This window comes from Antedon bifida, chromosome 3 (assembly GCF_963402885.1).
Source record: "Antedon bifida chromosome 3, ecAntBifi1.1, whole genome shotgun sequence".
In the NCBI taxonomy this organism is placed as follows: domain Eukaryota; kingdom Metazoa; phylum Echinodermata; class Crinoidea; order Comatulida; family Antedonidae; genus Antedon; species Antedon bifida.
In genome coordinates, this window is record NC_136228.1 from 26,772,678 (window position 1) to 26,800,582 (window position 27,905).

General features: G+C 31.3%; 1 protein-coding gene and 1 long non-coding RNA gene across 3 annotated transcripts; one reads left to right on the forward strand and one right to left on the reverse strand.

Annotated features, from left to right (window-relative positions):
* Positions 1 to 76: 76 nt before the first annotated feature.
* On the reverse strand, positions 77 to 27,818 carry LOC144836852 (sushi, von Willebrand factor type A, EGF and pentraxin domain-containing protein 1-like). Of its 2 annotated transcripts, XM_078691734.1 has the most exons (27): positions 27,711 to 27,818; positions 25,990 to 26,160; positions 20,153 to 20,359; positions 19,668 to 19,868; positions 19,200 to 19,373; positions 18,547 to 18,729; positions 17,828 to 18,001; positions 17,413 to 17,598; positions 16,757 to 16,951; positions 14,399 to 14,566; positions 13,988 to 14,173; positions 13,533 to 13,736; positions 13,007 to 13,189; positions 11,328 to 11,564; positions 10,505 to 10,800; positions 9,119 to 9,269; positions 8,360 to 8,563; positions 7,482 to 7,727; positions 5,901 to 6,224; positions 4,830 to 5,018; positions 4,152 to 4,343; positions 3,251 to 3,436; positions 2,888 to 3,070; positions 2,584 to 2,610; positions 1,921 to 2,058; positions 241 to 561; positions 77 to 209 (listed from the first exon to the last, which is right to left on the reverse strand). In XM_078691734.1, exons 1-26 carry the CDS (start codon positions 27,760 to 27,762, stop codon positions 281 to 283), a joined length of 4,938 nt encoding a protein of 1,645 aa, XP_078547860.1. In that variant the 5' UTR covers positions 27,763 to 27,818; the 3' UTR covers positions 77 to 209; positions 241 to 280. The 2 variants fall into 2 exon arrangements, with proteins under 2 accessions (XP_078547860.1, XP_078547859.1); XM_078691733.1 differs by having other exon boundaries at positions 77 to 561.
* On the forward strand, positions 6,858 to 10,788 carry LOC144836948 (uncharacterized). Its single transcript, XR_013611416.1, has 4 exons — positions 6,858 to 6,990; positions 7,225 to 7,340; positions 10,398 to 10,450; positions 10,649 to 10,788. It is a non-coding gene; the product is annotated as an uncharacterized LOC144836948 (long non-coding RNA).
* Positions 27,819 to 27,905: the final 87 nt, after the last annotated feature.

The following is a 27,905-nucleotide window of genomic DNA, read 5'->3' on the forward strand; positions in this document are numbered from 1 at the left end:
AACAAATTGTTTAATGTAATAATATATATATCCTATTAAATAGATATAAAATAAACTCATATGAATAAAGTCATAGTTATTTTACTTGAAATTATTTAATAGAAACAATATGTCAAATCATTAGTATATTCTAGTTTAGTCTAGTCTAGTCAACCAATTTTTTAAAATTATTAATTAGTTTTCGAGGACGATTTATTTAATATGTAGTAGTAGGACAGTATATCAGTCAATAAGGTAAATGTAACAGCAACCCTAGACATTATATGTAGTAAGTTATTATTTAGCATGTTGGTAATTCAGATGATGTATCAGCATCTATGTAGGATTTTGTAACCAATTTTAAACCTGCATTATATCGAATATAAATTCGCAAATCAGTCTTAAACTGTCCAGCAGGGCAGTAGCAATCTCCGATTTTTGCGTCTTCTATCGTTAAGGTAACAAACTGTGGGTCTCTAATCTCGTCTTTTGTTTTCAACCACTCCATAATTTCTATAGTAACATTTAGAGCTTGTTCGTTAACAGGTGTAGCGTCTATGATTCTTCCATTTACTGGGAAAACTAAAAAATAAAGAGAATTTCAAAGAAGGAACGTAAGTAAGTAATTTAACTCAGGTGGTCTAGGTTACCACTGAACTATTTTAGTTCCGAATAAGCAGGAAATAAAGTATTTCTTTGTCGTAGAAACAAGTTTAAAAACTTCTGATCTCAACGCAATATGAAAAACGTTATATTGTTGAGATCAAAAGTATAAAGATGGGTCTTTATGCTAATACTTCTTGTCGCCTCATTTGATTCATAACTTACCCAACTAATTAAGCGGGTCGAATATACAATTGCCAATTATGACGCAAAATATTGAGGAGAAAAAAAATTGTTGTTTAAAAAACCATTAATGTATACGCCTCAAGAACGTGGCGGTATTTAATAAAATGGATAATTAGAGCTTTTTATAGATGATAATATAAAAAAAACAATGATGAAGGATAAGAAAAGATGTTTGTAAATAGAACATTTGGTTGGTAAAACTGTAGTTTTTATTAATTATTATTACAAAAAAAATTGATAAATGAAAATGGGTAATAGCCACATTAGAGAAAAAAAATGTTAAGAAATAAAAAAAAGTATGAAAATTATGTATGATATATGTGGGACTACAAATACAAAGGACCTAAGTATCTAATTTTTAGGTCAATGTATAATTATACAAAGGGCCGTTTAAAATTAATGTTTCTGTGTCTGTTGTGTTTTGTAGATTTGCATTATATGTGTAAAGAAAAATATCAATGCTGTGAGTACTGAGTGAGATAATAAATGAATATATAATGGTAAAGTAAAGCAGGCAGACAAATTTGCATTTTATATGTGTGTTTTTGTAAGATGTTTATGTTTGTATATTATATATGTTTGAACAATACCATGAAAGCACCAGTGGTCTAATGGTTAGAACATCTGCATATCAAGCAGAAGGTTCCGGGTTCGAGTCTGGATTTCCTCATCTTTATTGATTAAAATTAATTAATTACATTTCGGTATATCACCGGGCGGTTTAGATCTGTGCTTGATGTGTAATAAAATTGTTAAAAAGAGAAAAAAACAAGTCTAAGTTTATAAAAAGATTATTAAATATAAATTGTGTTAAATGAAAATGTATGTATAAAGAAAAGAATATATATAGAAAATATGAATAAGAACTAGCAGGTTTTGGAAATGTATTAAAAGATGATATGTATAAAGTATAAGAGAAAATTATGGTAAATAATGATAATGGATAGAGAAATGCGTACAACAAAATCATGTATGTAAACATATGATAAAAAAAAAACAATGTTAGAAAAACTACGTAAACATTACTATATTTATATGAAAATCTAAAAATGGCTACTTAATAGTATTGTATAATTGTATAGGACTACTCACTCTTTCCAACTTTTTTACAAAAGGCATTTACACCTTCTATGTTACACACATCTTTACTGCAAAAAGCTATTGAAGGTGATGACAGCAATGACGATACTTCACTGGAAGTAGTGTCATCCGATGATGAAAATGAAAATGCTGAAAGTAAATTATAAAAAATGGTATGCCTATGACAGAATAAAAACAAAGAGAAAAGGATGGTTATTTACTTCATAGAATTTTATAGTTCCATAGCCAATATATATTCTGTTATTTTAGTAAAACAAATTAATATTAACATATTATTAAGTTGAAACATATATTTAATTAGTATATTTGTACGAACAAAATAAACGCAACACTGTCTTTTTGGGCAAATTATGTATTGAAAGATGGGCAGAGAAGAACATTTATTAGTACATTCATACAGTAGATCACTGAATACAATTTAAAAAAAATGTTAAATTAACTGAGAGATTATGATTTTACTTGACTAATAACTTATTGTTGGCAATAGTATGAATTTTGTTTGCAATAAATGTGATATAAAAACACAGAGATGGAGTCTTTTTTTCACGAATACAAAATATCACGTCAATAAATTTCGATTTAAAATTACAAACAATGAACAGAGCAAATGCATTTTTGAAGAGTGAAACTGGCATAAATTATTTGAATACTCACATGTTTCATTTTCGATCTCTCCGTCAGCTAGGACAAAAAGATAATTATTATTATTATAATCATTATTAAGCATATTATTACTGTATATCTACTTTTTCTTTCACTTGTTTTTAATATGAAAAATAGAGCTTTTCATTTAAATGTTTCTTATATTGTGTTTTTTTTATCGGCAGGTGCTCGAGTTATTGTGATTAGTCTTTCTACTTAATGGGATTGACGCGTTTTCAAATCCAGTCTGGGTTAAATTAATATCCATATTAATTGGAAATAGACAGATAGGATAAAATAAAGAGTGGCAACTTACCGGTACAAGTCTTAGGAAATACATAATTCCACTGTCCGTTTACACACGTCACTGTGCGTTGAGTTAGAGAAGTACCAGGTATATAGAAACCCTGATCACAAATTAATGTTACTGCATCACCGTCTTTTCTTACAATACCGTTCCACATTGTAACTGGGGGTACTGAACATTGTGGCGTTTCAACTAACAACATTAAAATAAAAAAATAATAAAGTCACGTGTAAAGTCTCATGTGCTATTTGTATACATTAGTATGAAAAAAGATAATTAATAAAATTCGTAATATTGTTTTTGAAGTTAATAACTTTGTGACTTTGTTTTGTTATTTTTGATGATGATTTTGGTTAATCAAATGATACATACAAATACATGATGATGGAAATTGTTTGTCCCAATTTCCCTCAATGCAGTTGATAGTCATTTCTGAATCTTGAGTGCCTTCTATAACTGCTTCGTTCCTGCAGAAAATTGTTACAGTAACTCCATCAGTATCATCTTTTAAAACGTAACCATTTTCGATAGATGTTGGTAGATCATCACATACGGTTGCTACAAAAAAAAGAACAATATATCAACTTTTTGCGAAAGGCTGACTGATGAATTAAAACCAGTTAATTATTATGCAGCTAGATGGCTATACTAATGCCTTGCAGTGAATAATGTTTTGGTAAATGTCTTCAAATTTCATAAACATTTCACAAATAATCTACTTGTTACTTAATCGGCCATTAAATAGTTTGACAATGAATACAATTTCTATTCAATATTATGACAATTGTTTACAGATCAACAACAGAACAATAAATATAATTAGATTACAATTATGTTTTCATCCGTTCTTCACATCTGTATAATAACATTGATATAGACTGATACAACTGACTGAGATTGGAACCGACCGAAAGTATCGAGTGACATCACGAATTTGCGCATGCACTGTTTTATTTTTAGTAAAACCCAGTGATTACTGAAGGAAGTTTGAGAGGGTTTTTTTAATATCGAAAAATTACGTCGATGAATGCGCATAAATCCATGTGACTACACCTGCCTAAACAAAGGTGATGGGAAGAAATTATGGCCTACACTAAGAAAAAATTACATTTACAACAACATTTATTTAGGTAAAAATAAAAGCCATGTAATTGATAACAATATCTGATAATTAATTTTGATACAATTTAGCGTGTGTATTCAGAGAAACTATTGAAAAAATGGTAATATAATTATACTAATGTGCTGTTAACTAAAATGAAACGTCACCTACGTTTGATGCATCCTCTAGGTATTGCTGGAACCCATTTACCCTCTATGCAAACACTGATCTGTCTGTCATCCTTAGTATATGGTATATGAAAATCCTTATTGCAATAGATACCAATGTCAGTATTCTCAGACGTTCCAGATCCTACTACTATTCCGTTGGTAATTTGAGTTGGTGGTGTATTACATATTGTAGCTAAAAATTAAATAATTTAAGCCGAATGAGTTTCATCTTTTGAGAATAAGCCAGAAATAGTAGACCGTTTTAGAAAATATCAACAATTTGATTTAGACAAGTTTAGAGGGTGATAATGGATAAGATAACTTTCAGTTAAAGTTTTAGCTTGACGGTAATTTATACACATATTTCAAACGCACATAACTCATCTGGTTCCGTAATTTAAAAAAAAAATTAATAATCTATTTATCGGTTTAATGTGAAATTTTTATTTTTATCGTAAGTTACGGACGGTAGTTATTTTAGTTTTAGTAGTTATTTTAAGATTTATCATTAAATGATAAATCTGATGTACGGCGCTCTGGTCTTTTTGGAAGAGCGCCTTATAAATACCATAATATTATTTAGATTATTAAGATTTATACACGTGCTGAATGATTTATGGTGTAGAATACGTCAGTGGCGATAATTATAGCTGACACATTGTAGTTATTGTATACTTACAAACACAATATGGAAAATCGTAATCCCATTCTCCACTAGGAAGACATTTTAAATACCGTTCTCCAACCAATTTGAAAGTCAGGTCACAGGAGAAAGACAGTTCTGTATTCATTAGATATGGTGGCTGAGACCCTTCAATTACGTCAATACCTCTTCCATTATTTATTACTGGAGTTGAGCAGTAAAAAGCTAAAAAAACAATACAAATTTGCTTTAGGAAGTAATAATGGTATTGTATTTATTGCGTGACCGCCACTTAAGCTCTGTCTACACTATCAAACGAGTTTGACAAAAAAAGTGTAATGTGAACAAATATGGCTAGTGATGACATCATCATGTCTGGGCATAACACTTTTTGTTGTCACATACAGTTTGATGAAATCGTTGAAAGCCATTATACTGGCCTTTGAAAGCACTTCTTACTGATGACCCAATTCAATTGGATAGGATGAGTTTTTTGTTTCAATATATCACAATTCAGGAAGTTAAGCCAACACACATAAATAGATCCTTGTCATTTGATTGGACAATTGTGGGTCACATAGTGTGCAATAGATATATATTATTAACGTCAATACAATGGTCCGCGATTGGATATCCGCGATTGGATATCCAATCGTGTTGCCTATATTTTGCTTGACATTGGCATATCAATAATAACCGTTCAGAATGTCACTCGATCGGAATTAACATTTTTTATATTAATTCTTGTACTAATTTGATTATTTCGCTGAAGAAGATATATTTTTATTTGGCTTTCGTCATTCACCTCATGCAATTATTTGTCCATCATAAACACTCTTTATTCGTATACTACTACTTGTCCCATCAACAAGTTAGTACACTGTTAATGCAACTCGAAGGTAAGTTGAAATAACTAAAGCGTGGTTTCCACTAGAACGCAACGCAGTGACGTATTGACCCAAAGTGATGTATTGCGTAATCACAAGTGGGAACCGACGACGCAACAGTGCTGCAAAAATCGCAGGTTTGAAAAGTTTGAAGACGTAAAATGATTAATTTTTGGTAGAATCTGGAAAGATCCAATACAAATTATTTTGTTTTACTTACGAGCAACTATATGAACTTCTACCCTCTGTGTTGGAAGGTTGATATTTGAATCATCTCTACATGTGTACACTCCGGAATGTCGAGTCTCTTCGATTTCATAATATACCTTTGTTGATGTCCAATAAGTATGTTCCTCCAATTCATTTTGACCAGAGAAGGGTTCAAAACCAATTACTGCAGTATCACTTACATGACACTGTACTTTTATTCCTGTGTTAGGTGAAGCAATCATGACGTACGTACTATCAGGGGCAACTTTCCGACGCATCGAGGAATACGATGAACTATCTGGTTTATAAAACAGAAGCTTATTTTCTGCATCAGCTGAAACAAAAAAAGGAAAGCCTGCTTAGAAACCAAGCTTCTTTTTCGATATGGTTAACTAATACCAGGGTATGAATCTCCAATCATACCTTACCAAACTTCTGCTACAGAAAAGTTTAGTTCTCTTTATTTTATACAGATACAGTACATCCTAAGTCGTGCCCAAGGAGGGTTCTCGAATACACAGTAATTTCAGCGTAAACAAAATGGCGATTTCTAATGTACGTACCGCAGGACAATACATTGTCGTTTACAGAAACGAATAAACTAAATTCATTTTAATTGTAAATAACTAATTGTCTAACTAAATTTAATTAGTAAATAGGGTTACATCAGGTGTTTAAAATCAGTATAATATATACCATCGAGTAAACATTCTAGAAGTGAGGCGCGATTTACCGAATTTTGCCCTTACGTAGCCTACATTTATAATAGAAATCTCCATTATTGTGTTGAACAATATTTCTGTTGCTCATTGGATACTTAGTGAAAGTTAAGCTGGAAGGTCCAATTTGGTAGCTATCCCTATTAAGTCTAGGAACCAATTTGGCTACTTTTTAGGTTATATAAGGAATAAATATTCCAGGTGGCTCACTTTGGAGCTTGACCTTGGCCTTGAGATCAGTTGTAGTTGGAAAGCCAGTGGAAAGCTAGGTGGATGTGTCCTCACAACAAGAATAGTAGTATTAGTATAGCTATGTTCAACTATAGTAGATGGCAATGTAGGCCTATATGTTCTGGTACAAAATAGTTAGCACAATCTTTGGTGAGTTTTAAGTTTATTACCTTTATTGATGGATTTATACTGTATTTATGTTGTTATGGTGGTTGAGCCATTTGGGCCACACCTTAATTTGCTATTGGCTATATGCATACTCACCTGTTGTTTAAAGTGTATTTAGTTATTATCTAGCCTGAATTATGCATTAATTAGTTTGTATAACTTTACTATTATTGTTTGCTATTGTCTTATTACTGAGAGATATTTTTGTTGTTTCAGTTAATCTTAATCGTTTTATGAATGGACATTAAAGATTCGCATTAACAGTGTGCTTAAAATTATTGATTTGGCCAGAACATAAGCAATTTGCACAAACTATTTTGACTAAACCAAAGGTAATTTGTCTTTAATAAGTTTCAATACTTGTTTACATTTATCACGACCTATGCTTATTTATATAACTACATAGTGATATTTACCAATAGACAAATATCGCAATGAATATCTTAATGAAGGAAAAACTGTATAGAACTTACTACAAGTTACAAGCCATCCTGTCCATTGTCCATTCTCGCAAGTTCGTACGTTTGCATTATCAAGTCTAAATTTACCAACATCACGACAACGAGTTATTAGATTCGTACCCGACGGAAAAGTTGTGTCTGACGAAGTTGCGGGATCTAAATCGTACCTATTGTTGATATTGATTACGGTATTTGCACTTATCGTTGGCTTTAAGCAGTCCTGCTGTTCTTTATTTCTCTCAATTTCAGGGTCTGGTTCTGTATCAAATAAATATTGTGAGTCCGATATTAATAAGGCCTGTTTATTTTACGGACGATAATGAACGACGATAAATAGATATACATTTGCTTAGAGAGAACAGGGAAATCAGAAATGTTTTGATGCTACTGTTGAACTAAATGATAACGATATATGTTGTCTTTAAAGAAAATAATATTTTTTAAAAATCCAATCAAATATAAACGTCATAGTCAATAATAACAATACTCTTGCTGTGTCGTCATGATATTATTGCTCTTACTATCATGAATTCATCTGATTGGATTGGACTTAAATTCAGCATAACTGGTTATCTAATAGTTCTATGTTCGATTTATTTTTGTATGTACTACTGTACGTGGATCGTTATCGTCCTAGTATAAATCGACCTTTATTCAACAAGTTTATTATTCTTTTAGTTTATTAAAAACATGTAATAAAACTCGTCATCACCATCGCCATCGCCATCGCCACCTCCACCGCGTTAACTTGATTGTTTTTGTTATTCTTTGTATATATATATATATATATATATATATTTAATTGTATGAATAGTTATGTCAACTTCATCATTGTTTAGTTGATGCAATAAAAGGAATTGAAATAAAAAAACAACGTTAAAATGATTTACCACAAACATGCCTGGTATCCTCATCGAAAATAATTGTTGATTCTTGACAATACCCTGTTAAAGCTCTTTTTCCGTTGGGAAAAATAAAACCTGTATTACATGTTATATAGACTGTGGCACCATTTTCTGCTAAGCTTTCTTTTGTTCTGGCACTGTCAACATACACAACTGAATTCAGTACCGTTGGAATTTGACAGGATAACTCTGTTAGTTTGAATAATCATAAAAATAATAAAAACACTAGAGTGTAATGATGGTGATATATTTTGCCTTTTCTAATATTCATACTGTATATCTTCCACATGTGCATTATAATACTGTCTTACCAAAGGGCGTGCAGCGCATTGTGTTGAACCAACGCTGGACTATCGCCGCATTGTATCCTAATATATAAGTCAATGCACTTACTGTATATTTTCCTAACCCTATCCACGCAGGTGTATTAAATGGGTACTCGGTTAGATCAAGTCAAAACTTTACGCTGATTACTACCTGCATTATAGTAGTAGTTTACGTGTTTGATCCAAAAATGACCAGGGTAATAATGCAAAGCGCCTATGAGCATGATTACTCATGAAAGGGCGCAATATAAATGTGGTATTATTATTTTATTATTATGTTTTTTGGGCTTGGGTGAGAATAATATGAAACTGATAAATTGTTTTTTTTATTCATTTAAATCAATATAATACAATAAAGACACAATTGTACAGCAATGTGTAATATATTTCTGGTGACACCACAACATTTTTAAATTACCTTCTTCAGAAACTTCACAAGCTACTACACCAAATCGTAGACTTAATTTTCCATACCATTCCAATGGATATACTTTTACATATTGTGCATAGACCTTCTCAGGAAATAATTGTTGAGAGACACCATTTCTATTCACATTCCCTACAAGTACCTGAAAATTTAAAGAAATGGTTATTTTGAAAATTATCGTCATTTAAGGTCGATTTATTAGTCTGCTGTAATGTGCTACTTTAGGTAGAACGATATTTGAATAACTATTGATGGTGGCGATTAAAGATAGATGAATATGAACGAATCTTTGCCAATATACATACAAAATAACACTTCATCCAGAGTCCTGCAAACTCTTTATCTCGCGGTCTAAAATCCCGGCACCAATCCGAGGCACAAACACTCAGCTAGACCAGGCAAATATAAAGGACTGCATGTCACCATGGTTAGGGCTGAGGTAAAAAATAGAATTCCTAAAATATTCCATATTATAGACCTCTGTATTCCCGGATATTGTAATTTGTTTGTTTAAAGGAGACAAATTCAGCTGATCCACCGGCCAATTTCAGGAAAAAAGCTTTACATTAGGACAAAATTTGGCAATAATATTCATCATCTCGACACTTCACAATTGTAATCTACTGTACGTATTGCTTTAAAAATTAAAGCGCTTACGACGTTAAAAAACTTCCCAAATCTCTGAAAATTTAAGCTCAGGTACAGGCATGAATTTTAAATACAATATCTGGTTAATTGTACATAAATCAAATATTTGTAATAGAAATCAAAACAAAAAAACATGAATTTCACTTAAACTGATTAAATACAAAATTTCGCAAAATAGGTCATTTAACCTAATGTAATAACATATCTGGCGACTCCCTAGAAGGTGAAAAAAGATGGTGGATATACGATGGATAAGTTTGGCTATAGCATTAAAATAAAACTATGAAGTTGAATACAAATACTAGAAACGTAAAATTAACGTTATACCTATATTTAGTTAAAAAAAATATTTTTTACAACAACGTTTATTTTTTCTAGTTTTTTTAAAATTCCTCTTTATTTACAACATTTGTGTAAAAATAATATATTTTTAATTTTTATTTTCAACAAGCTCATGTAACACAAATAAAGTACCAACAGTTATGAAACATAGGGGAAACTATAGATCGATAATTATTGGAATGTATAATCAACAGACATTTTCTGCCCGCACCTGGCCTTTAAAACATCTTTAATAAAACAAAACAGACAAATTGTTAAAATTAATATTTATATTTTTTAGTATTTTATGGTAAATAGGACATTTAATCTTCGGTAGCAGCAAGACATTTCCAGGTATGTAACCTTTGTTCCACTGTTGAAAACATCTTGAAATGTATTTCAACTTACCGCATCTTCTCCGCGTTCATTTTGCACTGTAAATTCTTCTGAAGAAATATCTTTTTTGTAGCCAACTTTATAAAGCGTAACCCAATAATCGTCAATGTAATGTCCTTGTGTCTGTGTCCCATACACTTTCATTGTTTCACGTAGATCTACTTTTAACCACTCTCCTACGATGTCTTGGTTGGGTATCCATGCACCATTCATACGATACAACCGACCATTGGTGGCATAGTTGGCTCCATCAATAGAAGATGCTTCAAACTCCTGATTTGCATGACGGACAAGTGTTGTGCATTCAACTAGTGACAAAATAAAATAAAAATTATACATTGTTATCAACATAACAAATTAAAAGTTATACAAATTTATTTAGACAATAAAAAAACTTGGCAAAATTTAAACTTATACACCACAATATTAATGGAAATAATGAATTCAAGAAGAGGAAAGGCAGAACATTGACAACAAAAAAAGAAGAAAAAAGAATCTGATTTTTTACATTATATATTGTATATATACAATTTGGTAATATTTCTTCATATAAAACAATTGTTGAATAACATAACGTTTCAAAAGTTGAAATCTTAACAATGGACGGTTGTGTACAAATTGTTTATTTTTAAATAAACAATTTGTACACAACTAAACTAAAAATGATTACTTAAGATGTGAACAAATTAGTAAACAAACCTAGTGGTGTTGACCACACTACCCTAATCAAGATGGTAAGCGACGGAAGGAACATAGAATAAATAGTTAGGCATTAGTACATTTATAGACGTAGTTATTATTTTGTTATTTCTTGAAATAATACATCCAAACTTACATTCTGTATCTAAAATACAATCAGGGAGTTCCGAGAATTCAGGCAGCCATTGGTAGTTACCAGTACGTGTATTTAGTTTGCATGTGCGCTCAAAACCACGAAGTGTTGCCATATAGTTTGAACCAAAGCAACCTAGACGAATCTTACTGTCTATATTCAAACTATCTGAATAACTAAACCATCCATTTCCTGGGTTTCTGTGCAATGTGCAATATCGATCTGAATTATAGACGGCCTCTGAAATAAAACAGGTTAACTTCATTTAATAAAACAGTTCATTACAGCTTTTAGGAACTATTGAATCAGGAGTACAACTTTACAAAACAAATACTTGAGTAACTTGAGTGTAATTGAAAATGTATATCCCCAAAACCAAATCATAGATCAATAATAATGTTAATAATTAAGATATTCAACAGAACAGCAGCAGGTAATCATATTATAGGTGTTATAAAATATATAATGTTATATGTAAATATTATACATCCCTTATTCATCTTTGATAAATAGCCGCTGTGCAACCAATCTTAGAGTTAATAGAAATAAATGTAAACACTGTAGAATATATTTTATAACACCTAAATAAATTCCTGTCATTTGATTGGACGATTGTGGGTCACATGGCGTGCAATAGTACGCACTATTAAACGATGGTTTAATAGTACTTTTTTTGTGTACGAAAACAAAATCTTTTCGCGTTTGGAAAATATTTTTTTATACTGTTGCTTTTGAAATACAACAGCGCCGCCTATGTTGTACTTTCGTCGTGAAACGTGAAAGATTGAATTTATGACTGAAAAAAAAAAGAAAATTATAATTAGCCTAGATGAGTTCCAGTTGCCTGTCGAAGTTTCGTATTTGGTATTGCTGCATTTCATCGTAGCTAGTAGGCCTAGGCCTGTTAGTAATTTGGCTAGGCCTAGGCGTGTTAGCCTTGGTAGGCCTAGGATTGTTTGGTCGTTTGTTGACATAATTAACACTACAGTAGTTGTGTTTATAACATCCATATGAATATAATATTTAATATATTATTAAAAACCAAATGTTACTGTTTTAATCAAAGTGAATCAAATGTAGGCCTACCTTTTATTTGATTCTAATAACAGGAATCTATTTAGATGTTATATAAACAAATAATGAATTTTTTTTATATTCGTGTAAATGGTACAAATATTGACATTTGGTGAATGATGAAAGGTTATATATCAACTCGGCTTCGCCTCGTTAAAATATAACCTTTCATCATTCACCTCATGCCATTATTTGTACCATTACAATCATAAACATTGATTATTTGTATAATATTCGGCACACACTTCACTACATGCAGAACATCGTTTGAGCATAGTCGCAGATGGGTTGGTCTTATTTATGAAGCTAGCATCATACTTTTATTTCTTTCGTGAACTTTTTGTGATCTACAGGTTTCATTTATATATATATATTTTTCTACATGTTCGGATTTGTTTTCATGATTTAGGAATTCTAAATTGCAGCCATTCATATTCGTGAACTTTGTGATCTACAGGTTTCATTTCTATTTTTAAATGTTTTAAACATTTTTCTCCATGTTTGGATTTGTTTTCTTGATTCATGAATTCTAAATTGCAGCCATTACTCTGGTAGTGACATAATAAAATAATAACATGAAAGTATCCATTAACTTTTCGTGGATTTACCTGTTATACATTGCGGCACTTGCAATACTATACTGTCACATTGTAGAACATCATCTCCCACATTTCTTGGATGTGAAGAATCACAATTGAACTGGATAGTGTTTGGGTGGCGGATGCTACTACCGATATAAGTACCAGATTCGTAAGAGCCGTATTTTGGTGGCTGTGCAATATTACAGCTTGCTAAACAATTGTGATATAAAAATATAATATATGTTGATATGGATTTATACTCTGAAAATCATGCTATCAATATAATGAATAATAATACAATAAATAAATTGTAATCGTAAATAGTTAATATGTACCGATGGGCTTATAATAACAACAATCATAATTTTGAAACAAATATTAATACAATTTTTTTATTTTTTTATTTTAATCAGTATAAATATGCAAAAGAAAAACAAAACCGACACAGCGGTGACATGAGGCAGAACAAATATTAAAAGAAAAATAGGCATATTGTATTAATATTTAAAAATATTGTATAATTAAAATTAAAATGATATTAATATAAACTTACGTTTTTCACATCTAGGTGCGTCATAGCTCCAGCTACCAGTAGCCAAACAATCACTCTTTGGAGTTCCGCTAATAATATGTGGATTGTTACACTTAACACTCCTTTCCACATCTCTTCTGATAACTCCTTCAGAAGGTTGATAATTCTCATCATTCAACGTGTACGTTACTGTCGCGTGTTCGATTTCCACAATGGGGCAAGTTGCTAATAATAATAATTACATTATTGATGAGTGTAAGATGATATATAAATGCTTTAATACAATATAATGTAATGCAAATGCGCATAAATTACGCTGAGCGGCTCTAAAGTAAGTCTAAAAGATTTAGGTGCACATCTTTTAGATATTACGTCTATCTGATGGTCACTGAATTATCGGTAAAAACAAAACAACAACGGAAACAGAAAGTAGAAAGAAAAGATATTTTACAATCACAATGAATGAATAAACTTACGAAGTCTTTCACACGTGACTCGAGGAAATTGCCCACGTCTGCAAGTCACGGAAGTTTTACTGGGTTCGAAATGGATATCATCACAGGTAAATGTTGCCTTGGTATTTACTTCATACACACCATTTCTAGGAAACTTACTGTACTCGATGTTTAAATGATCTTCGCCGGACAGTGGTGGGCAAGGCGCTTTACAAGATAAATAAATAAAATAATTTTTAATATAAAATATTTTTATTAAATTCCAAATGCAATACAAGTTTACTCTATATATGCTTATGATTATTATAACCGTACATTCATTATTTTCGATCATATTTTTTTGGATAATAAGAAATAGGAAAACAATCAATTCAGTTCCTATACGGTTAGTAGTTATTATCATGTTTAAAATATGAACCTTCAGCAATTTACCTTCTACACATTCAGGAGCATTGAGATCTTCATTCTGACACATCAACGTTAAGACATCATTTGAGGTATAACCATTGTGACACGTGAACGTTACTGTCTGTCCGTACGTCAAGATAGGGAACGGTGTATCTTTTTCGCTGTTGGCCACATATGGTATATCACATGTTACTGTGAATGAACAAAAAGTTGAACATTACCACTTTTTATTATACGCATAATAGTCACCACTGCCATGCGGAACCGAGCATCAATGGCCGCTTACCGATGCATACATGTTGATTCGTTGTAATGATTGCAGTATGATGCTGTGTGCGAATTATTTTTAAGGAAATGTTGCGTAATGCATATATGTATATTGTATGCAAGTGTGAATCCTAGTCAATATAAAAACGTATTTCCAGATCGAGAATAAGATATTTCTACTGTTATTGTACTAGTAATAAAGATATAATAGTCAGGTGGCTTAGCGACTAAAACGTTACACGGTGGACAAAAGCACCAAATTTGGCATGAGGCTTCTTTTAGACGTACTAATTGATTTTTGCCTAGGAGCCACCCGATCAGCTTCCGATTTTCCAAGATGGCGGCCAAAATCCAAAATGGCTGCCAGTAAATTGGTATATCATATATATCTGGCTGTAAAAGTTACAAATAGACAAATAATGTACTGAATCAAGAATTTCTGAGGTCAGTAAAACCGATTCAGGAAATATTATATAAAGTGAGTTCCAAGATGGCGCCCAAAAATAAAAAATGGTAGCCATTGAAATTGAAATACATATAATCGTATACAAAGTCACAAATAGTCCATTCCTAATGTATTTTAGTCTGCAAATCAGAAGGAAAGTGCAAGCATTGCATTTTATAAATTGATAAACCGTGCTAGTTATAAAAACCCATGTTATCAAATTTCTAAAGTTTTTCTTTGACCTTTGACCTCAATTTGAAGATTTTATTCCAACTGAAAACAAAATAACCATATCTCCGCAACGCTTACATTAAATTAAATAATTTTAGTGTCAAATTATTAGGAAGATGCATATTAATATTCATCCTAATAGAAAAATTTGTCACAAAATGGCCGGAAGTATGATTTTTGGTATTTTTGACCTTTGACCTACATGTCATATAACTTGGTAACTAACAGTTGGACAAACTTTAAATAGGTCTGAAATTAATCAGAAGATGGATGTTTCTATTCAGTCTAATACAAACTTTTCCAAGAAACTGACCCAGATTCTTGTTATTGACCTTTGACCTGTACTGGTAGTACACATTTCTATATCTCGAAAACTAGTGGTCGTAAAAGTTTTTTTATGAGAAATTGTTAGAAAAATATATATTTATATGTTTTATAATAAAACAGTTTCTATGAAAATGTAAAAGAATCCTATTTATGATAACTAAATTTGTAATTTTTTAACATCCAATAGTATTTGTTATGTATTAAAATGTGTTATATTTGCTGATTTTAGGCAATTAACGTAAATTTATCTGAACTATGGATATTTAATGTAAAGTTTGTTTTCTTTAATATAGAGAAAATGTAATTATCTATTAAATAAGACCATTTAAAAAATATTCTGACAAAAACTTAATTAGTTACAGGTAAAAAAGTGTACTTTTTACTTTTGAACAGCGCCCTCAATCTTAATTTTCCCAAAAATACCACATTTTATGTGGTTTCAGAAACTGAACTGGTTATAACTATGTACCATGTCTAAAATATGTTTCAATGACCATGATTACTCCATGTTTTCCTACTTCGTTTAATACCTATGCGATTTCTGCAACCAGAATGATATTCCAGTTTAAGCTACTGGCAGCCATGTTGGATTTTGGCCACCATCTTAACAACGAATGACCCATGTCATGCAACATGTCTAAAATATGTTTCAATGAACATGAATACTTATGTGTTGATAGTTCATTTGCCTATATGTGACTTCTGCAACAAATGAAAATGTGATTTTCCAATTTATTGGCGGCCATTTTGGATTTTGGCCACCATCTTGAAAAATAAATGATGACCAGAGTGGCTCCTAGGCAAAAATCAATTGGTAGGTCCCAACGAAGCTCCATGCCAAATTTGGCGCTTTTGTCCACCGTGTCACGATTTCCTCAAAATTTGTTGTTAAGCCACCTGACTATAAATGCAAATACGGTATTCTTCGTTATTTCTCAATGTTCTTTGCGATTAATGTTGAGCTTCATTTAAACTAACTAACTTTATTATTGTACAACTTTCCTACATACGCAGAATCTAAATAATAAACATTACAGTTATAAGGCATAAAAAAAAATTTTTTTATGGTAAAGCAAAAGAAAAATAAATAATATAATTGAATTACATCTTACTTTCCGAACATGTTGGCGCCGTACCACCAAACTTTCCTAAGGTGCATCTGCGAGTTACCGTACCACTTGAACTCAGTCGGTAGCCTTCATTACAATTGTAACGTGCAACTGTGGATGGGTCGTACAAACCGTCTCTGGGATTGCTCGAAAACACTATGTTTCCATTACGTATATTGCTTGGCATAGGACATGGCTCTAAACACGAAACAAGCAAAATCTAATGTTCATTTTAATAGTACAGTTGCTGCTTACGAAAGGTTCAATCAATAGCAAGTTGACATCTGACTTTTCTATGCATTGTAATGTATTTATATTTCATTGGGTTGGCTAATTACGTATACATTCGGTAGGTATTATGACCAGAAAATTCAAATAGTACTACGCCTACTATGTTGAACGGTGCTATTAAACGCTTAGCTTGTAAATATTTTGCAAATGTTGGGGCACGAAAAACTGTGACTGTTGGGCTTTCGAAAACCATATTTACTGTGAATTCGAAGACCTAGCCAAACCTTTAGCATTGATTTAATAAGGAAGCAGTGGATTCGAGTTTATTTTAGGTGTTAGAAGAGATTATTTCATTCGTTAAAATGTTGATGGTTAAACAAAATGTTAAAGGTAACATATATATATAAATATATACATAAACGACCTACTTTCAGTACAAACAGGATCAAATGACATTACCATGCCTATGCATTCCCATGTACTTGTATCCGAATTCAAAGTGTAGCCATCTTTACAATTGATTCGGTAAGTAGTGCCTGGGTCCACACTTTCCCCTGGAATATAATGTGATGGCACCTCCAAATTTTGCGGCACATTTGGCAAAATGCACTCAGCTGAAATTAAATCAAAATATCATATCATTATTTAAAGTTATGAATTTGTAAGTCTGTAGATGAACAATTTATTTATTATCATCAGGTTGTATTGTAAATATATGACGTTTACCGTATTCGTTGGTTTAACTGTTCCTTTATTATTGGTGACATGCTAAAGAATTTCTATGTGTTTTATAAATATAATTAACAGAAAGTATGGGTATAATGATCATGTGATGATACATACTAAGACACTGTGGAATATCGGCAGACCACTCGTTATTGTCTTTACAGAATATGGATAGTTCCCCTTTAAGGTTAAAACCAGGGTCACAGTGAAAGATAATAAAGCCTTTGTAGGTGAAGTCGTCATTATCACGTCCGCCATTATCTGGAATCCCTGGATCTCCACAATTGACAGCTAAAAGAAATTAACAAATCCAAGTTCAAAATATTATCTATGAGATGTTTAAATGTATTATACTTGTAACCTAATGTCTTTAAAAATTGTACTACTGTGATTATGTACATTATTAAATTGCTAATAGTGAATTAATCCTTGCGCTAATACACAGTTGACAATTCATTCACGACACAAGACATACAAAAAAGATGCTATACAAAAAAAAAAGTCTGGTGAGATTATTCTTCAATATATCCAGGACAACCAAGTTTAATATATATGTATCTCTCTAATTATGAGATAAATTCAGATTGTTTTACGAATACTTACTTATATACAATGACGTTATTGACGTTTATGGAAACAGAATAAGGATTGTCTCTGATTTAACCCTTTATTCTCATTATTACGCAGTACAGTATCATGTCTAGGTCATAGCGACAAAAGAGTTTCCTGCAAGTCAGTTGCTTGGTTGTTAGACATGGTACCGTACAAGAATCAGCTGTCAAAAGGATTAATTGCGTTTGAAAATAATTATTTTCTATCCAAACATAAACACATACCTTCACATTGTACTGGTAAATCCCAGCGACCGTTTTCTTGACATGTTATATATCCAGAATTTAAATTGGCACCAGGAATAACAAATCCTTCATCACAAGTCAGCTGAACTCGTTTTCCATAGGAATAATCCGTTCCAAAAGCTTCTCCATTCTCAGGATCATCAACTGCAGGGCATGTCACAGCTAACAATATATAAAATAAATATATATAAAAGCCGTCGCTATAGATAATCAATTATTTTAGAATCGTTATCATTTAATCATTTGTATCTAATTTTCATAGAAAATCCGAATAAAAAACTTTCTTCTCATTAATATTGATTATAATATTGAATATATAGGCCTAATGATAGAAACAAATGATGTAATAATGGCATATCTTATTGGCATCATGCCATTGGCTAAACTTAAACCTTGGAGTTCAGATTGCGTTGACCTTTACAATCTTATCTATTTTATTACTTTACTTTACTTTATTTGACTAAATTGTTAGACTAGAAAAAACCAAACGCTGCCTGGCTAGACAAGATCATAAAAACAATCGTAAAAGAAATTTAACAATAATAAAAATATAGTAATTATCTATATAATTTATTTTGAGTGAAGAATTGAAAAAATAACACAATAATTTATTATTTTAGATTATTACTTACGTGAACAGGTCGGAGTTAGTCCACTCCATTCCCCATCTGCCTGACATATACGATAATTTCTTCCTGATAATCTGTAACCTTTATTACAGTAAAACAAAACCTCTGCAGCAAAAGTATAAATATTACCAACTTTATATCCATTTCTGATTGATCCTGGTGATCCACAACTTCTAGCTGTTAGGTAGAATTAAAATAATAGCGAATAAAATGAATTTTCAATCATGGTAAAGCGTGACTTGACCAAACAATAAACGACAATTACAACAATAGCAATCAGAAAGTTGCAACCTATGACAGGGTTAAAAAGGATATTCAATTGTGATTCAGGTCTGAATCATGTTTAAAGTTTAATATTGATCAATAGGCATGGGCTTTAACTCCATACCTATTATCATTATTAACGCCCAAATATTCACAACGATAACTTACAAATTGTTGACGTTATTGTGCAAAAATAAAAGGGCTTACGTGGACAAGAGAAGCTTTCATCAAGGTCAGTCCATGTAGCCGTTCCTGGATTACTTGCGACCTCCTTGCAGTATATATATCCATTGCCGAGCTGATAATAACCATAATCGCAAGAATATTTCAGCCTTTCCTCTAGAGCATATATTTGTCTGTCGTGGTTGTCTAATGTATTATCGACCTTTGGTGGAGTAGGGCATGTAACTAGATGTATTAATACAACAAACAAACAAATATTTAATAAATGTCAATTAGGCGATAGATTAATTAGTAGTAATTCCAGTACTTTTTGCTTTGCTATTTTTTATTTCTCTTATATTTTCTTTCACTCATCATCATCTTTTTCTCACCATTGCCTAGAGGGATTTTTTTTTGTACCTGCAGCAGCAGCAAAATATACGGACCATATTACTCCTAGCCACGACGATTAAATATGTGATAATAACATATTACGTTTCATTATTACTTTGTGGCTATATGGTACTTACTTTCTGTCAAACATGTTGGTGTTTCACCACTCCATCGACTATCACCGCGGCACCTACGTACGGCCAGTAATTCATCCGATAGTTGATATCCTAAGTCACAAATATATGTTGCCGTTGTATCGAAACGAACAGGGTCCACACTAAGGTCGTACGAAAGGCCTATCGTTAACGGAGGCAAATCGTCCACGTCGCAGAAGTCATCTTGAACTGTAAGAAAAAATACTTATTTTGAACAAAATGTGTGTTAGATTGTAAGCAGTCATAGCCTCAATAGGAAAACACCGGCAGGTTTTTTCGTGTAAAATCGATGGATGTACTCTAATAACTACGCATTACGTGTTGTAACCCTCCGTGGAGCATTTGTCGTGAAATTGAATTGAATATCACCATCAGTCTAAATGTATACTATGTGTGTTGTCTTTGACAAATATGTAAATCATAATAAACAAACAAGAATAACTATAGTATTTTCCTAAATATGCCATCTGGTCCAAGGGGATTTATTAGTATTATGTTAGCAAAATAGCCTCTGAACAACCGTAAGAACACTATAACACAACTCAGAATCCATAGCATCTACGCTGGGCATTTGTATTCAGAATTTATCATTTATTTTTTATCTAACACTATAACTGATCTGTTAAAGTAAGATATAAATGATATCCCAAACTCTTCTGAGTTATAAATTTATATATTATTTGCTGATGATGCAAATATTTTTTATCCCATAAAAATATTAATACACTTGTTGAAACACTTAGGCCTAATAGGGAATTGTTTAAACTATTGTTAGTTTTATATTTCGCAAGTGACAGAAGACACGTCCGAGGGAATAGTAATGTAAAAAGCAAAATTGATAATCTTTTAATAAAAAAGAAAACAAACATCTTCAATGTCCATGGACTACTACGGAAACTTATAGGTTGGACTATCTGTTTAAATTACAGACAAAAACGCTTCGTATTTGTTCTAAATCAACTTATCTAGCCCACACCAAACCACTTTCTTTAAATTTAAATATATTTAATATCAATAATTAATCTGCTTTGTTTATGTACAAGTACGAATATAAATAAACTCTCAAAATCATTTATGAAAGTAACTAGATAGTCATAATACACGCAATTTAAATGATTCATGCAAATAATTTTATTCCAAAAAGTATATGGAAAATATTTATATATTTTATATTTTTATTTTTTATTTATTTATATAATTATTTATATCACTTAACGTTTTCTGTTATTTTTTGTTAATAGTTTCTAAACATCCATGCTTTCAGCAACTTGAATTAGATGGAAAATAGAATATTAGAAAACTATACCGGGACCACTCATCACTGAAATACGAGTGGTAAAATAGGGATGTGCATCCTATCCAGACCACCTATTCAATCACTATAGTAAAAGTATTATCCGGGAAATTGAAGATCTACCGGTGTGTGTTGTAAGTGGACATAACATCAATTATCTTCGCTATGTTGACAACATGGCACTCATTGTCAGGTCAGATTAAAATCTGCAGAGATTACTGGATTCAATGTTTGAAGCGAGAGACGAAAAGGACTGAAGATAAATATCGAGACTGGATGTATGTCAGAACCATTTTGCTCAGAGAGGGGAAGCAAACCAATACATTCAAGTATTATGATTTGGCAGCTTGCAAACACAACTATGATACCATCACCAGCGTATTATCAGACATCAGCGACGCGTTAGAGAACCGTCAGAAAAATCAGGACTGCATCGTGATACATGAACTCACAAATTCTTTTAAAAACATCCATGAGCGCAGAAGAGTGTACAAAATCCCTCTGCAGTATGATAAAAAGTTGTGCCATCAACTGGGTCTACCGAGTAGGGGAACTGAACTTTTGAGATGGTAAATGCAGAAATAAAGCACACAACGTGACTTTTTGTGATAACAGCAATTTTCTTAGAAATGGTGATATTATCTACTCATTCAAGATGGCACCAGTCTACTTGCTAGCAATATTCGATACAAGTTTCAAGCAACCCTGAAGTTACCGAAAGTCCGAGCAGAGGCCTCTAACGATATTATGGAATATAACATGACTGATACTGTACTAAATCAAGATTCTTTTTTAATCAACATGGCGGAACTTATTTTTAAAATAATCAATTCAAATTGTATTTATAGACTGGACAAATGTTACTCTAAGTAAAGATCCAAATATTGCCTATGGCACGTTCCATAACAAGCTTTAGTACAAAATTGACTATGAAAAATGGACTATTAAAATTTAGTAAAACTATATAAAAAATCGCAAAAACCCGAGTACAAAGAAAAAATTAAAAAATACCGTAACATCTTACAAAAGGAAATTTATATATAACGTATAGAATATCGAAATGCCACGGAGACATAAAAAAACATGGCATACAATAAATTATGTTATAAATCTAAAAACTAAGGAATCATTGATGAAATTGCAAATTAGCGCCCGATATCAGAGATTAAAAAAAATATTTGAAAATTCAATGCATAATAAACTCTACTCCAAATTAAAAATGTTAAACCCCCACCGATATGGGTGTCGTGCTAAACACTCCACACCTCGCATGCCGCGCTTGAACTAATTAAAGATATTATGTCATCCTTCGAATCCAATACAATTGTTGCCGGTGTTTTATGGATCTATCAAAATCATTTGACATAATAAATCATTCCATATTGATAAAACTATTAAACATTACGGTATTAGAGGTACTTGTCTTAAATATTTCACAGATTACTTGAAAGGTAGAAAACAATGTGTATGCATACAGGATAATAAATCATTTCTATCAGAAATCAAATGTACCACATGGGTTAATTTTAGGTCCCACATTATTATTATTATATATAGATTTGTTTTGTCTTTTATGGGCTCGTCCCACTTTTATTTCAGTTTGCTGTACAAATTATTGAAATATATACAAGTTCAATAATAAGGCATATAATATGTATATTCTCTTGTATTATTAAATAAAAAACAAAGGTCATGTTCTCCATCTTTTCTTGTCACATGCAAGTGACACGTGCATATTTGTGATTATTGTTAAAACATGTTTTTTTAGTTACATAGTATATTCACTGGTTGGAGGTACACACCTAATTGATGAAAGTGGCTTAGGCTGCCCACAGATGGTTCTCGAATACACAGTAATTTCAGCGTAACAAAACTGACGATTTCAAATGTACGTACCGCAGGACTATAATACATTGTCGTTTACAGAAACGAATAAATAGACACGATGATGAGTCAACATTTTGGACTAATTTAAAGAAACCCAATTTGTGTTTTGTATGTACCATTAGGGTTGAGGGATGGGAAAGAGGATAGGTACAAAGAGGACCAATTTTTAAATATATTCTTTATCCACTCAGTAACGAAATAATATTGTTTTCATGTTTTATAGGCCTATAAATAATATACCACTAAATATAGTAAAACATTTGCGATGTAATACTTTGTTAAAACTGTCATTGTCATAGTCGATTGAAATAGTAAAGTACATGTAACGATACACCACTACGACGTTTATATTTTTTGTAATAATTAATTAATACAAACGTTAAAAAGCAACTTTCAGTAATAAAGTTTATTTGTATATTTTGTGTTTATATATCTAAAAGTAGAGCCTATCCACAATCACAGTAATAAAGTTTATTTGTATATATTTTACAGCTAACAGTACGCACATTCACAGTAAGAAATGTTCGATACAAATGACGACCAAAAATAGTTATTGCAGTATTGTCAAAGTATTGCAAGTTTATTTTCCAAGGGCTCATAAATGTACCTACTTGTGTTAAACCGACCTGACAGACTGAGAGATTGGAATGTTCTATTCATCGCAAATCAATACATTTGTATAAACGTACATTAAATCTATCAAAATAGTATTTTTTAAAGAAAATCGGCCTGGCTGTACTCGAGCTGTTCAATCGGTTTTCAGCTATTAAAAACAATTATCATAGGAGGAGATAGGAAAATGCGAAGCATCCTCGTATTATTGTTTGCAGGTATTTTTCATTAGACAGTGTATACCACGATCGGAAAACACTCCTATTTGGGTCAAATCGTTGAACCTAAATTCAACGAATTTGTTATGAACAACTAAATCATTTACTGTTTTGTATCCAGAATTAAACCAGGTGTTGAAATATAGAGATTTTCCCTCAATTGATATTATAAATTTGTTTTTCCATAAGTGTTGGGACTTAATTTCTTGTAAATTTTGCGGCTCTAAATAAAATACAATATTGTTTAACTTTTAAGCTGCTTTCAACATTTATATAAAATACTGGCATATTTTAAAATTTAGTATGCGCTTCAGTATTTAATTTACTACAATTCACAGTATAATCAACTGGATGCATATAGTAATTTGGAATACATTTCCAAATACTTGGGTTAGGATTTAAGAGTCTCTTAACCTAACTCAACTTCAGGGAGTCAACTAAGATATTAAAATTCACCATATTTATACCACCTTTATCTACTGTGTTTATGAGTTTTTATTATATATAGATGATGTAATGTCAGTAATGTAACTTAGGTAATCTCCTACGCTGATGATACCACTGCCTATTATTCAAATACAGATATCACAAACTTGACCCAAACAGTGAATCTTAAACTCTCCAAAATATTATGTTATTTTCAAAACACAAAGCCTTGTGAGGAGCCTCAGGAGGAAATATTGAATAAAAGAATTAAAATAATTGTTATACCGAGACAAAATATTCCCATAACAATTAATGGTACAAACCTACAAAGATAGGAACATAATACTGTCTTAGGCATGTTGTGAACGAAAATAAGCTGGAAACCCCATATAAAGTATATATGTAAGATTTCTAAGGCCATTGGTATCATCTGCAAGTTTAAAACATTTCCTGTACACATATTAATAAATTTATATTTAATTTATTTATATTAAGCCCTTCATTTGCCGCATCTTCAATGAATATCCAACACATAATGAAAAACTACATAATTTACACAAATTAATAGTTAGAATAATAATACTCAAAGAGAGATACTAAATCACGTTCTCATTTAAACAATTTAACCTACTCACAATGTTTTATTTTAAATAAGCAATATGTTTCATTTTAATATCTTTTTTGACTATTACCCAATCCCTTGTGTTTAAAATTCTTGATCAAAGTAAAAAAAAGTGAACGCCAAAAACCTCTTAGAAATTCAACGAAAATATGCATACCATTCTCCAGACTTGCAATAAGTCATAGATCCATATTCATTCACGGACTAAATATTTGGAACGCGCTCTATAAAACCAATAAATTAAATTTAACTTCCAAAAGAAAGACGGCAATATTACTAAAGTAAAGAGGAATTTCCCCCTTCTCTTCGCAGAAAATGTTATTTTATTATGTACATTATTTTATTTTAATTTGTTTTTGCTCATGAATGTCGTCTGGTACACCGATGTGTGTACTGTGTACATGTGAATAGTATCAAAACTGAAATGTAAAATTAGTACAGCGAAAAATTCATTCACAAACATGAATATATCTCTTTTATCAAAGAATAATTGATTGATGATTGATACAATGATATTCGATATTAATTTGTAGAAAAACCTGATGTATTCTTTTTGGTGTGTGTTGTACGTAAGAACAGGAAACTGATTTCTTGATACTTTGACACGCCTTATATGTATTTAATGGTACTGACATGGATCTTGGACATTGGCCACATGTTTGAAAAAAAAACCACTTCGGATGAACGATAGGTTCTGGTTGTCAAATTAAAATCAGTATAATTATTTTGAATATGATTATGATAGGTTTACTTTACTTACACACTTTGATGCAAATGTAACCACATATATCATCACATCTGCATCGTCGATTTCCCTTGCAGTCTGATTTATCACTTTCACCCGTGCAAGCAGCGTCCCTATTGCAACGACGGCCGGTTAAATCCGCTTGTTCTTCATCATAAAAACATTGATCCAAGTCTGTTTGAGATACTAAAAATAGAGTGATAATGTTTAATATTGTATAAAGCAAAATCTCAATCAACTTTCTTGTAATATTAGGAATGTTTTTCAAACTTTCAATAAAGTATTTCAATTTAATATTTAAAAGTTTTAGGCCTATAATTTAAAATACATTCCGTTTTTATCTTAAAGATGTATTGTTCCCCAAAACATGAAAAATAAAGATTAATTAAATCAGACTTTAGGTAGGTTATTTTGTAGTTTTAATAAAATTAATCACTGCAGAAAAAAAAAGTGTTGACAAATGACAAAAGAAATGGTTGGCAGCCAATTTGACAATTTTTTTTGCTTTAAATTACAGTTTTTTCAGGTAAATAATTCTTTTTTTCGATACAATGTTTGATCAAAATGGCCAACTTTTATGTGACATTAAAATGACATATTAAAAAAAAATTAAGAATTGTTTTTTAGGGGGACAATACATCTTTAGCCTAAGAATACAAAGTTTCAAGAGAAAAGCCAGAGAAAAAATGTGCTCCAGTATATTCCGTATTTTTTTTATTGCGATGTTCAAGCAATATCATTAAAAATTGAAAAGTAAGATACAATTATTTATTATTATTACTTATAATATGAATTACAATAAAAAGTTCGTTTTATAATGCCATTCAACGTAACCGATAATTTAATAATACATTAAACCAAGGTATTTTTAAAATTTAAGCCTATTTTTTTATTTCAAATTAGAAATAAAAATAGTATTAGTAATATTTTAAATGCCGTATTATTAGATTTATACCTAAGAGTACGTACAATGTAGAATGATGTACACATAGGTTACTTCCTAGTTACGTACGAATCACACGAACTACCGTAATGTATACATGATACTGTATACAATATCTCATAAATAAATACGGTTATTAGATTCATTTGGAGCGGTTTCTTTGCTAACTAATATATAGAAATGACAAACATGTCTTTAAAATAAACCGACATAGGACAATTGATGAATGTGGTCATTTTCTTCAGAAAATTATTAATGTCTGTAGGCTATTAACAATCTGATCAAATCAATGTACGATAGTTATTACAACCACATATTGACCAATGAATAAACACATAACAGAACTCAAAATTATACTAAATTATGTAACAATAATTTTCCTTCATAAGCCCAGACGTACGTAATTTATTTATTTGTATGGTGTAATATAATTCAATAATTCGAGTAATACAATATGATAAAATATGTAATCATTTGATTTCAGACTGTCTGATGGTAATACCAATGTTTGTATGTATTTTTAAATGAAATTGACTTTCTTACAAAATAAATTAATAGAATATATGCAATTATTAAATGTTAAAATGGTTGGCAGCTCTCCTGACGTGAAACAAAAAGTAAATAAACCACCCCGCCCCCAAAAACACAACAAAGAGATCTTCTATTGCTGCCTTTAGTCATCAATGCCTCCGTACTCGCATAATACCATGTTTGCGAAACTATCGAGAAAATAAAGTATCTAAATATTCTTCACATTGAATTTGTAGATAACCAATTTGAGGCTACTACTTACCGACATAAATAATTGATAACAGGAAAATAAGAAGCCCAACAAGCCTTGCCATATTTGCTATCGACTATCACGGAACTAATGTACCAGTGTATCTCAAACCGCTATGCTCAACACTTACTAAAGCACTGGCACAATGCTTACCAATTTGATTGACAGCTTTGGTATGGACATCGAGCATAACGCACGCCTCTAAAA